The following is a 14,310-nucleotide window of genomic DNA, read 5'->3' as shown; positions in this document are numbered from 1 at the left end:
GGTAATGAAAAAAGAACAAATGATGTGATTTTAATTCTTGAATTACTATGGAAACATTCAGAATAATATTTTGAGAGCCCTAGTCTTCCTTATCCCAAGGGGCCCGAGACCTGAAGGGTGAGAGCTTGGTATCACAGTGTATCTCCCTCTAGATAGAGGATCTAGAGCCGGTCCCAGAGCCCCTTCAAAAGTACTTCCTTTAAATACTGACCGGGTTAAAGAAAGCATAAAGTAGAAGGGCGCTACAGTGGGAAAATATAGAGCTCTCATCCAAGATGAAGACCTCCTGCGGATAACGTGTGCAGTTTGCATTTGGCACGGTTGCTCCTTGGGAAGAAGTTCTTCTAAAACTCAGTTTTTTCTTTTATTCACCCCTAATCTAGGCACTTTGCAGTGTGGGACTTTGAGGTCACCTTAACAGCAGAGATGAGTTCCTTCATGAAAGTTATCTTCGTGCCATCTCCTCCCTGCAGGGTATTCTGGGCAGCCCAAGAAGCAGAGAATCAGGACAGGTGACAAAAGAAGGAATGAGAGCTTCTTGGCAGAGCTCTGGAAGGGTACCCCCGAGGCAGCTCTCAGCAGACCCGACGTGGGTCAAGGGGAATGCTGAAGCCTGCCATGTTCTGGGGCTTTTCAGTCCCTGGCAACAGGAATCCTGAGCTTAGGGAAGGTGGCAGAAGTCACTAATGCCTCAATTCTATATCCAAGTGACTGTACGTAAGTCTTCACGACAAATGCATCTTCTTACGTTGCTTGGGTCCAGGGGCACCTGGGTGGCTCAGCTGGTCGAGCATCCAACTCTTGATTTCATCTCAGGTCATGATCTCAGCTCATGTCATGATCTTGGGGTCCTAGAATTGAGCCCTACATCAGGCTCTACACTCAACTGGGAGTATGCTTGAGGATTCTCTTTCTCCCCCAGGGCCCCCCGACTCTATGTTGCCCAGCTTAGAAATGAACACCTCTTCGTGAAATAAATATTCATAGTTTTTTTCAGCCAATTTCAGGAAAATTTCATGAGCTCGGGTGGGGGTTAAAAAGCAAAATACTTGAGAGAGAGACAAGAGACCTGAAACCATCACTAAATAATCCTATAACCCTGGGCATATACCTATTCTCCTTCCATTTTCCCATTTGTATGGTGATGGTAATAATACCAGTTCTGTTTGTTTTGAGTTGTTTGGGAATTAAGTGAAAGAACCCATGAAGGCACGTTGAGTGATGTGAACTGCTAGCTCAGGGGAATATTCTCGTTGGGTGAGAGCCTGGACTCTGTAGTCAGACTGCCCGGGTGCAAGACCAGTGCGTCCCCTGGCCTAACCACATGACCTGCAGCACATTAGGAACTCTCTCTGATGCAGGTTTTGCTCATCTGAGATTTGAGAGAAGGAACAGTGCCTGTTTGTCAGGCTGCTTTGAGGATTAAGGTGCCATTTGAGGAGTGCCAGGCAGACATGAAGGACTCTGTATGCTACTATTATTTGGTTACCTTCCATTTGGTTTTTAAACACATTTTCCAGACTCTGGACACAGGCCCTACATATGTATGAACAAAATTAGTAGTGCTTCAGAAAAACCTGAAATGCATCCCTTGTCCCTGTCCATAAGTGATCAGACTCGAGGCAATGGCTGCATAGAAGCATCCCAGAGAAGAAAGTTTCTGGCCTGATTATAAGACAGAATTACTCATTAGACCTTTTCTGGGCATCTTGTAAGTGGTAGGTGCTGAGAGTGAAAATAAGATGTGGTGGTTGGCCTCTAGGAGATCACAAGGATGTGGGGCAGGGAGAGACAGTAGAATGTGCTGTGAGTACTCCAATGGAGCTGTGGATAGTACATGGTAGGAGGGAGGGAGAACCGGGGGGGACCCTGGATAGACCAGGGGAGTCTCAGGTGGAGGTGGGAACAGGTGCTCAGCAGGTGCAGAGAAACCTTGACTTGCTGCTCAGGGAGAAGTCAGAAAGCTTCATGCTATTAAGTTGCATCTTACAGAATGTGTAGGCATTTTCCAGAAGGAGGCTGTGGGGAAGGGCATCCCACTGACCTGTCCTCCTTCTGTAAGGTGGTTGCTGCCAGGTGGATCTCCAACAAGGGCCATGGTAGGGTTTCTGAGTTATTTCAAGTCTCGGGATCTATACACCCTCTTTTGTGGAAAACATAGAGCCTATCATGCAGCTCTCCCTTCACTGCAGTGGGGTTTAAAGCTCTGCTGTCCAACACGGCAGCCACGCCACATATGTGGCTCTTTACACCAAAATTAATTAAAATTAAATGAAATTAAGGGTTGAGTCCCTCTATCATACTAGCTACATTTCAGGTCCTCAGTACCGGAGGGCCAGCTCAGGCATTGCATTGCCACAGAAGTGTGTTGAATAGCACAGTCCTCGAGTGTGCCCTGGCATCACACAGAGAAAGGAATGGGACATTTCTGTCTGCTCCCTCCCAGCTCCTGCTGTTGGGAACCTCCAGGCTGGGTGCTCAGGCTCTCAGGGGTGGTAGGCAGCTCTGTCCAGGCTCTTCAAGAGTCAGAAGCTGCCCGGTAAGAACTCGTGCAGCGACACCTGCTTTCTTCTGGACTGGGATGGTTCTGGCACCCCCTGCCCAGATTCAAACGGAGCAGTGCTGGGGGAAGATCTGTCTTTTCAAAGTAATTGAAATGAAATGAAGTCAAAGGAAACTTTTTATTTACCCTTCATCGCTGGCACGGAAATCCTCCTGTGAACTCACAGAGGCTTGGTTCTTACAATATGCGTGAAGAGAGCTGGTCAGAGGGAAGTTGCCTGGAGGCGTCACTGCCTTTAGGGGGAGGATGAAGGCCACTGCTTCAGAATTCTAGAGTCACGCACCCGGCTAAGGAGACTGCTCAAGTCCGCAGCCATTAGTACTTGACACTAGATTTTGGCTTTGCGGTCGAGAACTCTCTTCGCAGGCGGACAAAGCTCCCTGCTTGGCACCAATCGTAGCCTCCCTGCCTTCGTGGAATCACGGTTGTGCGTGGACAAGTATCAGATGAGCCAGACGACGTTCTCTTCAGGAATGATAATCCTGTTGTAAAGCAGAAAGAGCGAAGCGTGGTTTCCACAGCACTTCACCTCTGAACCTCAGAACCACGGTATTCGAGCCTCCATTAGGACTTATGATTTGCCACAAAATCATTTTATTGTGTTCTGGTGTCTCTGGAAATTACACAGTGCCCAGATCTATGGGGAATGGGTAATATTACAGTTTGAGATGCTTTCGGGAAGTTTGATTTACAGCTACTGTCTGATCTGATTTTAGGAAGAATTTAACCTAACAACCCAGGTTCGGTTATAATTTTCCAGAATAGCTTTCGTTTTGGGAATCTAAATCCATCTGGATAACATGCTAAGGTTATAATATCTACCCCATCTGTTGAAGTAACTTGGAATTTCAGAGTTAGGCTGTCGGTAAGTCTGGAAGAAGAGAGAAATCTTTCTTCCAGAATGCTGCTGCTCCTTCACTCACCTCTGAAGGGCAGTTTTCAGTGTCAGTGAAAAATATCCCTGTCTTTATAGACAAATGCAGAGTCTTGAAACTTCAGTCACGTTTAGTCCCTGGGTAGGCTGCTTACCTGCTGCCTTGCTTCAGATTATGGTTGTCATCTGTCATTTATCAATAGGGTCAGGTGTGATTAGAAAGGTAAAATGGGCCAACAGAAGCAGCGGTCCGTATCTGTTGGATCTTAGATGGGCATCATTTGAGCACCTGAAGTGGACGGTACAGCAGCTGACCCACGAGGCTCACTCACTGCCAGCGGTGCCTGCAGTTTCCACTGGCTCGAGTCTCATCAGGGAAAGGGCAGAAAGGTAGCAGGTGGTGATGGAGCTAATGCATGAGCATCATGGTAACCTTGCTGGGCTTGGATCGGTAGACCTGGAGGCCCTAGAAGAGAGGCCATGGCTCTTTTGTTTCAGGGGCATTCCCTATCTGTGCAACACCCCCAGTTCTCATCCCTGTGTTTCACTGGAATTGAGCTACACAGAGTTGGGTTTGAGGTGCCAGCCCTGGGGCCTCCTGAAATGTACATGGGAGAAGAGAAGACAGAGGAGCTGGTTGGTAGGTCTTGGCTAGGAGAGAGTGGGTGATTTTTTTAATCCCCTCTTTATTAAAGGTCTACTTAGAAAAAAGAAAATAGAGATTTTTTTTAAAAAATGTATTGAGAGAGAGAGGGAGAGCAGGTATGAGAGCAGGGGGGAAGGGGAGAGGGAGAGAGAATCTTAAGCAAACTCCACACTAAACACAGAGCCCAATGTGGGGCTTGATCTCGTGATCCTGAAATCACGACCTGAGCCGAGATCAAGAATCAGATGCTCAACTGACTACATTACCCAGGTGCCCCAGAAAGCAGCGATGCTTTCATCTGATGTCATACTCTGGATAATTAGGGTTCAATTCTCAATTAACTTTACTAATAACAAGACTAAAGGGCTATAATGGTCCATCCATTGCCTTTTCACCATGAGGTTCTTTTACTAAGATACAGAGTATCAGCATGGAGCTAACCCTGAAACAGAAGTAAGAGCTTCTATCTGCCGTGGTGAAAGGGATCACGGGGAGAATTCTGCTCCTCCTCCCAGATCCGAACCCGCTGATTAAGTGAATGACTTCACCATCTCTCCGAGATGTGTTGGCGCACTCTCTGCAGGTCTCACCATGTCACTGATTCATCTGATGAACTGCAACAGGACTAAGAAGGGAAATTGGGAATAGGAGTGAAACCTCATGAGTTTGGACTAGTTGGGGGGAAAGGCTGGTCTGAATTAGTGTGAATTCATGAGGCTTCTAAAGTGTGTATCCACACACACACACACACACACACATACACAAAACTTCATGTAAATGAAGAGTTTCATCTTGAATATATATGAAGACAAACATATATGAAGACATAAATATATGAGCACATGTATATCCATATATACATACGTGTACATATTTTTATTCCTTTAAATGCCACTGAAGCATCACTTAGGAGTATAACCCAGTAGAGAGTAACCCAAGTAGAAAGACTTGTAGACCTGGGTCCCTCCCGGTTCTGTTATTAACTTGCTGACTCCTAGACCAGGCCCCTCGGCTCAGCACAACTGATGTTTGGGTCAGAGGATTCTTCATAGGTGAAGCTGCCCGTGCGCTGTCGGATGTTTAGCAGCATCCCTGGCCTCTCTGGGAGCCCGTCGCCGCCTCTGCCCGTGACAACCAAAAATGTCTCTCAGATATTTCCATACGTTGTCCTGGTGGAGAACCACCGTCTAAGACCATATAGGAAGATGCTCCAGGCCACAGAGTCCCCAGAAATAAACTGAGGAAGACGCCTTCCCGTCCCCTTCCAGATGGAATGCTTCCAGGACACCTATAAAGGGTCCTGCCAGACCCAGAAGCCGCCTAACACCCGCGGTGGTATAACGGGGGGCGTAGGCGGGAACGTATTCCGAAGGCTAAATCTTGACGCTCTCATTTATGTTACCCATTGGCCGCTGTCAGCCGCCCTGCTCGCCCAGTTACTGAATGCCAGGAGATGAGTGATACTGTAGTATATTCTTAAGAAGTCCAAAATGGACTTGAAGTTGCTCTTACTTTTTCCTAAACTTTATGCATGCAGCTATATTAACTGAAGACAGTTCTGGAAATGATTTGGCTAAAATACCTGCTTTTCTGTCCTGCAGGGATCCTGACATTAAAGAGAGCGAATGAGCTTCTGAGCGCTTGCATGCCGGGCAGTTTTCTGGTCCGCATCAGTGAAAGGATCAAAGGCTACGCCCTGTCCTATCTGTCCGAGGATGGCTGTAAGCATTTCCTCATAGACGCCTCCACGGACTCCTACAGCTTCCTGGGCGTGGACCGGCTACAGCACGCCACCCTGGCCGCGCTGGTGGACTACCACAAGGTGACCCGGTGTACAGGCTTGACTTGCTCTGTGAATTGTTGTCCCACAGCAGCTCTAGCAGTGAAAGGCAACTATAAGAAAAGAGATTGAGACGAGTAATGGGGGATTAGTGTCTGATAATTCTTCCGGATAATCAGGACTCTTAATTACAATTCCTTTATCGTTGAACCTAGTTCTTCCTCGGATACTCAGGGAGAATGCACTGGGGCCGAGAATGGAGGAGATGCTAAAAGCCTGTGCACACGCTGATCGCAACTGAGGCCACACTTAGTGAGAACTCAAGCCTGGGAGGGAAAGAGGGTACGTGGCAATTTGCAGATGAGAAAATCTCTTCTAAGATTGCCATAAACTGATAAAGCTTCATGTAAATCAAGGGCAAATAGGAAGTTGTGTGCTCCGAGGAGGCAGGGAAGGGCATGACCTTCTTATTTCTACTGTCTCGACAACCTGCCCACCACAGCACAGCCTGATCTCTGCCTTCTGATTCACAGGTGGAGCCCATAACCTCCCTGGGGAAGGAGCTCCTCCTCTACCCCTGTGGTCAGCAGGGCGAGCCGCCGGATTACCTGGAGCTCTTCGAGTGACAGCGTCCCCCGTGGTGTCCTGCGCCCTCCAGCTGGGCTTTCCTCTGGGTTAATACTGCTCAGACCTGTGCGTGTGAGGCCAAAGTCAGCCTGCAGCAGAGCCAGCACTGACCAACGGGCAAGTGTCCTTGGAGCCCCGTGGAAATCTCTCTCCTGTGCAGATGCTGGAGTTTAACGTTAAGAGAAAATTACCTCTGCATCATATTCGCTCCGAAAGTAAAGGGAGACGATCCCCAATTTCAGCAACTACCTAACGTGAAGGATACAACCTTAATGATGTATATAAAATGAACAAAGGAGAAATTGAAACCTCTTAGGAATTAAGACATACTTCAAAAACCAATACCTCCCGTGAACTGTTTTATGACCTCTACGTTCCCTCTTTGCATCATTTCGAAATGTCTCAGGACTGTGTTTATATTAAGTTCCATGTTGGCTTTGGGGAGCTGGCAGAAGAGCCTTCACGGGTGGTCTGCAAACACACTTCATTTATCATGCATGTTGGAGCCAGGATGTAAGGAAGAGACATAGAAAAACAAAAGTTGGGAATGCAAATTGAATGAGGAGTTAAAACTGTAGGAGGAGAGGCTTCACGCATCAGGAAATACTGCGGACTCTAGGGGAGTGAGCACGTTTTCGAGTTTCCTCGTTCTGGAGAGCGGGACAGTGCTCGCCTTGTGTACTCTGGCTCGGTCCGGGAGCGCACCACGAGGTGAAGCCGCGCACACCCGAGGTGCTCTCCATCAGTGCTCACGCCCCAGCACAGGACACCTGTAAAGGGTCCTACCGGACTCAGAAGCCATCTAACCCCCATAGGTTCCCACCTATGCCCACCTTGTTCTGGGATGGATGGTGTCCCCGGGAAGACAGGCTGAAGTCCCCAACCCTGGTACCTGCGAATGTGACCTTAGCTGGGAATAGGGTCTTTGCCGATGTGATCAAGTGAAGATGAGCTCCTCCAGCATCTGGCCTCCTTAACGAGGAGAGCGGGATTGGGAGCCAGAGACCCACAGGGGCGAGGCGGCCTTGGGACCACAGAGGCAGAGACAGGTGATGCGGCTTCAAGCCAGGGAAAGCCAAGGCGTGCAGGCCTCCCTCACAAGCCAGGATCCTCCCTGGAGTCTTAGAGGGGCATGTGGCCTTGCTGACACCTTGGTTTCAGACCTCGAGCCTCCAGATCTGTAAGAGAATAAATGACTGTTGTCTTAAGCCACTGAGTTTATGGTAATTTGTTACAGCGACCCTCAGAAACTCACACAGAGGATCCTTACAGAACCTGATGGGTGCTACATACCGTTTGTGGCTGCACAGCCGGCCCTCCTGAGAATAAAGGAAGAGGGGAGAGAAGAGTAAGCTCCCACCGGCTCTGTTCCGCTCTGGGATGCAGGTTTGCTCGGTCAGGAATCCTATGCCCTCTGCGTCTGCACCGCCAACCCCCAGCAGCTCTCGGGCCGGCCCAGCCAGGGGGTCGCCTGTGGGCAGTGACCCAGGGTGCTGTGAACCCCAGAATCGTCTTCTGGGAAGGTGGAGGCTCTCTTGTACCCCGGCCTACTCCCTGCCACAGCTGTTTTTCAAAGGAAGCAGACATTGTGGCAGTTTGTTCACGAGGTTGCTGGTTGTGTAGCCCTCGCAGGCTGTGTAAAACGTAACAGGAGAAGAGGGCGGTGTACGTATGTATGTGGGAGTGTGTATGGGTGCGCGTGTGTGCTTTCATGAGAAAGTTTTTAAACACCCATCATGGTGAAGTGATTCCTGAAATACCCCTTGTGTTTCTGTAGTCTGAAAGACACCTGTCAATGAGACATTTGTCCAAGAGGACCTGTGTTCAGCTGTCATTTCTAACTGTGATTCAACAGCCATGACATTTTAGAATTGCAGAGACCCAACAGGACCCACATCTTCCCACCATTCCCTCTCTGAGCTGAGGTTTTCACTTCTAATAAAAAAGGTATTTTCCTCTAATTGAGATGTCCTTGACATTTAACCTTAGTTTCAGGTACAACATAACGACTTGACGTGTGAACTGACTGTCAAATGATCACCATTTTAAGTCAAATGATCACGCACCACCTTACAAAGTCACGAGATTTTTTTTCTTGTGATAACTTTTAAGCTCTACTCTCTTAGCAACTTTCGAATATGCATTCTAGCGTTATCCACCGTAGTTATCACGCTGTACATACCCATGACTTATTGATTTTGTAACTGTAAGTCTGTACCTCTTCACTCCCGTCACCCACGTAGCCCCCCACCCCAACCCTCCTTCCCTCTGGCAATCACCAATCCATTCTCCGCATCCATTTATTGTTCTGATTGCACATGTAAGTGAAACCATAGGGTATTTGCCTCTCTTTGACTTATCTCACTTAGCATAACGCCATCAAGGTCCATCTGTGTTGCAAATGGCAAGACCTCATTCTTTTCTATGGCCGAGTAATATTCTATCGTGTACACACACCGCCTCTTTCTATCCGCTCATCTACTGATGGACACTGAGGTGGCTTCTGTCATCTTGGCTACTGTAAGAAATGCTGCAGTGGACCTAGGGGTGCATGTATCTCTTTGAATTGGTATTTCCGTTTTCTTTGGAAAGAAGAGTTGCTGGGTCACATGGTAGTTCTATTTTAATTAAAAGAAGGTGCTTTTACTAGCTGATTTTTATTAATTTCATCCAGTTCTGAAATCTTAAGTTCTGAAATAAATAGAAAAGTACCCTATAGTCACTCATCGTTATGAAGACTTATGATTCCCTCTGCCTAAGACGATTTTGGAGGAAGTAAGTACAGTCCTATCCAGACGTAATGACACTAAGTAACATCCTACTGTGGGATGACTTAGTAAGCGGGAAAAGACCTGACTGAATTAACAAGGGGGAGCAGATCTGAGTTCTGTACTGTTTGATGATACGACGGCCAGCAGTGCTACCTGAAATTCTTAGGGAGGGAAAAGGGTACAGAATTCAGAAAGTGATTAAAAGCAAATGGGGTTGAGGAAGCCTGAATTCTCATCCTAGCTCAACTATTAGATACAGCCTCTGGGCTTTCCTTCTTGCCCAGAGTGTGGTAAGAATGTTCACACTGCACCCTGGGGGTCTCTCTTTCAGAAGGCAAGTCTCTACAATTGCGTCTTTAAAGAAGACACCTGTCCCACTGATGAGGGAGCAGAAGGCTGGCTGAGGACAAAGCAAAAGGCTGACACCTCACAATCTCCCCCTCACCCCCACCACTCCTGGGTGGGACAAATGTGACATTCTTTAGGAATCTCCCAACTATCTTGATATTAATGGCTTGCTGAAAAGGAAAGACAACCTTGATCAAACCGCAAGACCTCCCATATCCTGGCACCTTGTAGGCCCTCTTTAGCATACGAAAGCTCCGTTGAAACCTCCCTTTCCCTCACCTTCCCCCAACTGCGTGGTACATAACCTGCCACCTCTCACAACCCGGGGCAGCAGCTCTTCCTGCCCACGGGTCCTGTCCCCGTACTTTAATAAACCACCATTTTTGCTCCAAAGATGTCTCAAGAATTCTCTCTTGGTCATCGGCTCGGGACCTCACCCCACCGAACCTCACCTAGGTTCTAGAACTTCATCACGACAACTTGCGCTTTCCCTTCCTCAGGAGTGGCCACAAATCCGAGTTGCACATCTCCCCTCTGCTTTCCATTTGTGTGATCTCCTCCCCATCCTTTTCCTCTCTCCCTCCCTTTCTGCCGCATTCTCTGAGAGCTTCTCATCGCCTTCCCTTCCGCATCACAGACTCGACATCCTGCCGTGTTATTTCTTCTCTCACTGCCCCCACTGTGGACGTGAGCGTTCTATTTCCAGTGCACTTGCCATGCTTCCTTCTGTCCTCTGCCTCATCCTCACGCTTCCTACCGCTGCCCCAGATTGAAAATGCTCCGGAGCCTGACAGGACAATAGTGCTTTTTATTGTGTGGTAAAAACACACTGTTGGGTCACGAGTGAGCTCAGCATAGTAGAAAGTCTAGCAGGTCTGGGGTTGGATCCTGGCTATATCACTAACCAGCAGTGTAGTTATTTTTTTAAAAAGGTTATTTATTTATTCATTTGAGAGAGAGAGAGAGAGAGCACGAGTCAGAGGGAGACGGAGAAGCAGATTCCCCGCTGAGCAAGGTTATCCACGCAGGGTTCCATCCCAGGACCCCAGGATCATGACTGGAGCTGAAGGCAGACGTTTAACTGACTGAGCCACCCAGGTGCCCTCTAGCTGTGTGGAATCTTAAAAGAACAATACTAAGCTTGTCTGAGCTTCAGCTCTCAAACAGGAGAGACTCAAGTCACCCATTGGATTCCAAGGCTTAGAAAAGAAACACATAAAGTCTCTTGGGTCCAACAAAGCCAGGATTCGTGCACTCTGTGCTCCCATCATGAGCTCAGCTTGTATAACCCATGGGCTGTGCATGCCAATGGCCCATTTGCTAGAGCTTCTGGGATGAAATCTTCAGGGGGGAAGGGAAGCTTGTTGAGTAAGGGTTATACTAGGGAATCACACAGTAGATTAGCCAGTTGGAATGGCTTGCAGAGAGACGGCTACCTTAGTCTGGATTAGAAATGGCAGAGAGAGGGCATTCTCTTAATGTCGAATTTTGACAACCCCAAAGTTAGCAGTGACCCGTCTTTACCCAAAATTGGTCATTGACAAATTGATTCAGTTGTTCAGGAATTCCTGATCACAAATCCCCAAGTATTCACCTGCCTTTTTGACCAGAGGATTTACCACAAACCCAAATCCCTCTGGGATTAAATGCATTGTCTCCCAAATAGGTTAGCTCCTGCCAGTGCTAACCCAGACTTATGTGGGGGAGGGGGCGTTTAGCCCCTGCTCTCCGGTCAGTCTAAATCAGCTTTTCTTTTCCTTCAGCTAAAAGGATGTTCCTTCCAGCTGGGTCAAGATGCTGGTAGGCAACACCACAAGGCCCCTCAACAACCACACCGAACAGCACGTGCTGTACCTTATCTCGTGCAGGAGCTCTGGGTGGTGTGGTGGAGCTCTGGACAGGGCTTCCCAAACCCATCACTCTGCTGTTCGGGACAGCCCCCCACACTGTAGGGGTGACTTCTACCCGGCTCTCTTTGAACTAATGACCGGAAGAAAGACCAAGTACTTAAAAACATTTTCCCTTCAGCCTTCCTTTGAATGTAACTTGAGGGTTTTGCTGTTTGTTTTCCATTTTATTTATTTATTTTTCTTAACTGTTTCAAACGAGGTTTCGCAACGTAGCTGTCCAGGCGATGGTGAATGTTGCGGTTCTTTCTACACTGGGGTTGGAGGGGGGTTGTCTGGGAGCAGATTGGGGTGGGGTTCGAAACGGAGGCGGGGGATTAACAGCTGGGGAGGAGGGAGGAGCCAGCTGAGGTCTTGCCGCTCAGGTCCATGAGGAGTAAGCCCCGTCCGGTCCCGCTTGGGTGCTGCATGTAGCGGGCAGGCTAGCCGCGCCGTCAGCCACCAAAGGACATTTGGAGAGTCTTGGGCATAGGTCACTGAAGGTGGCCTGGCCCTCCCTGAGCCTCTGGGTGACTGGGTGATGGGCAGAGACAGCCCAGAGGCCATGCCTGCTTCTGTCCCCAGGCTGTCACTTGTGCCCTCCTTTGGAAGAGCAGTCAAGGCAGACACAGCCACAGGGCACAGGGAGTGACCGTGACCACTGCAGAGGGCACACACAGGATCAGTATCCCAGAGGCATTCTGAAAGGCACCTCTGCTGAGAGGACATTTTCTGTGTGTTGAAAAACTACCCCCACCCCTTCCTGCCCCCGGCAGCGGGCACAGTCGCCACAGTTTCTGGCAGCGCTGACTGGGTCCTGCCAGGAGAAACAGATTTGAATTCAAATAGAAGGCTAATCGGAATATGCATCACCCGAAGTTGCCGGCTCTTTGATGGGTGTTGGGAGTAAAACACACCCACCCTTTCAGGGACCGCCCAAGGGCATTATCTCTGATCTGCAATTCTCGGAAACAATGTCAAATCTTTTTCAAAAGGCAAGTATTCCCACCTGCTCTCCTGTCCCATTCAAGGCAGCCTTTCAGTCCAAGGCCTGGGGCATACAGAGGGCAAACAGAGGGCAAACAGAGGGCAAACAGAGGGCTGGAGGGCTGCGTCCGAGGCTGCAGAGCCCCGGAACACCCTCAGGGACTCACAGAGCAGCTAGAGGGAGGCTGCTCTGTGCTTTCCCGGTTCCTGGATCACGGTGTTTTCATTCACCACCAGGGGACTCTCAGGTGGGCTGAAGGGCAGAACAACGGTGGGAAATCGAGGCACAAGAGAAGACTCTGGACTTGCTGGAGGCCAAACTCCCTTCTCTACCCCCACCCCAGGACCTTCAAGCCCTCCGGAGCTGGCGGTGAGAACCGGAGAGCCAGAAGCCAGCCACTCTCTGTCCCCGCCCTCTGAGCAAGCCCCTCAACAGTTTCCGCACCTGGGAAGACATCATCTGCTTCAGCAGAGTGGCGTTCCATACAGAAGGTGCCCGGCTCTGCCCCTGACCTCAGAAACCTCTAATGCTCCTCAGCTGCCTAGGAGGTCACTGACATCAAATTCCTGAGCACAGAATTTAAGGAAGAAATAATCCATTATATTTTACATTCCTAGTTACCCTCATTCAGATAGACTTAACTTGTTTTCAGAATGATAGAAATAAAGGACAGCCATGCCCATGTGATGGGTTCATGATCTCTAATATGCAGCCCACTTCGGCCCAGGAGGTTTGGGTGTGCTGGGAAGCATTACAGACAGCTGTGAGTGTGGACCTGGTGGTGAATCCTAACTGTGGGATGTGCATACAGAGACGGAAGGAAATGCAGATTAAATGTCTTTATAACCTGCAGCCCATTGACAAACCCTTGGGGCACGCAGAGTGTAACAGTCCCCCAGGAAGCTCCCAGCTGTCTTTAATGGTAATGCCTTGCTAGAGGGAAAAACAGCCTTGGCTTGACAATAGCAAGTCCTCTGGGATCCTGTGAGCCTTTTTTTTTTTAATTTAAATTCAATTAACCAACATACAGTACATCACTAGGTTTCATTGGAATTCCCTAATCTTTACTTCCCCCAACCCCAAAGTATATAATCAGTTGCCCCTCACAATCCAGGGGCAGCAGCTCTTTCTGCCCATGGGTCCTGTCCCCGTGCTTTAATAAAACCACCTTTTTTAGCACCAAAGATGGCTTGGCTGTCAGCTCTGGACCTCACCGACATTCCAAAACGACATGCCTAGGACATGGTAGATATGACTGCATTCATACCCTGAACAAGGAAACGGATACGGAGATGCCGAGTGCCTGGCTTAAGATCGTATAGATGCCAGTGAAAGAGCTGGAATTTCAGCCCCGGCCCTCTGGCTGGGGGAGTCTTGCGATTAACTACCACACCACACTGACCACTGATAAGATTAGATACAATTAGATGACATTAGAAGATTTTCCCCTGAAACAAAAGGTATTAAAATTAGGTTCTGGGGCCCCTAGGTGACTCAGTGGGTTAAAGCCTCTGCCTTCAGCTCAGGTCATGATCCCAGGGTCCTGGGTTTGAACCCCGCATCGGGATCTCTGCTCAGCAGGGCACCTGCTTCCCTTCCTCTCTCTCTCTGCCTGCCTCTCTGCCTACTTGTGATCTCTGTCAAATAAATAAATAAATAAATCTTTAAAAATTAGGTTCTGGGAAGCCGTTTTCTTAATTTTCAGAATGGCGTATGGTACCTGTCAGGGCCTATTGAGCCAGAGCGATTTCATCTCGGTTAAACAGTGATTTTGTTGTTTACACAGTAAAACTTAAACTGACCCTGCCCCCCCCCCCCCCCCCCCCC

At 48.8% G+C, this 14,310-nt stretch overlaps 1 protein-coding gene across 1 annotated transcript in view; it reads left to right on the top strand.

Annotated features, from left to right (window-relative positions):
* The window catches only part of LOC111144600 (SH2 domain containing 4A), a 57,690-nt gene extending 51,201 nt beyond the window's left edge, over window positions 1-6,489 (top strand). Inside the window, exons 9-10 of the mRNA XM_022498978.1 lie at window positions 5,685-5,905; window positions 6,397-6,489. Coding sequence (XP_022354686.1) covers window positions 5,685-5,905; window positions 6,397-6,489 — 314 coding nt within the window. The remainder of the gene's footprint in view (window positions 1-5,684; window positions 5,906-6,396) is intronic.
* The last annotated feature ends 7,821 nt before the right edge of the window (window positions 6,490-14,310 follow it).

The sequence above is a fragment of the Enhydra lutris genome, unplaced genomic scaffold, assembly GCF_002288905.1.
Source record: "Enhydra lutris kenyoni isolate GAN:26980312 unplaced genomic scaffold, ASM228890v2 scaffoldscaffold11, whole genome shotgun sequence".
In the NCBI taxonomy this organism is placed as follows: domain Eukaryota; kingdom Metazoa; phylum Chordata; class Mammalia; order Carnivora; family Mustelidae; genus Enhydra; species Enhydra lutris.
This window is presented reverse-complemented; position numbering and strand designations above follow the sequence as displayed.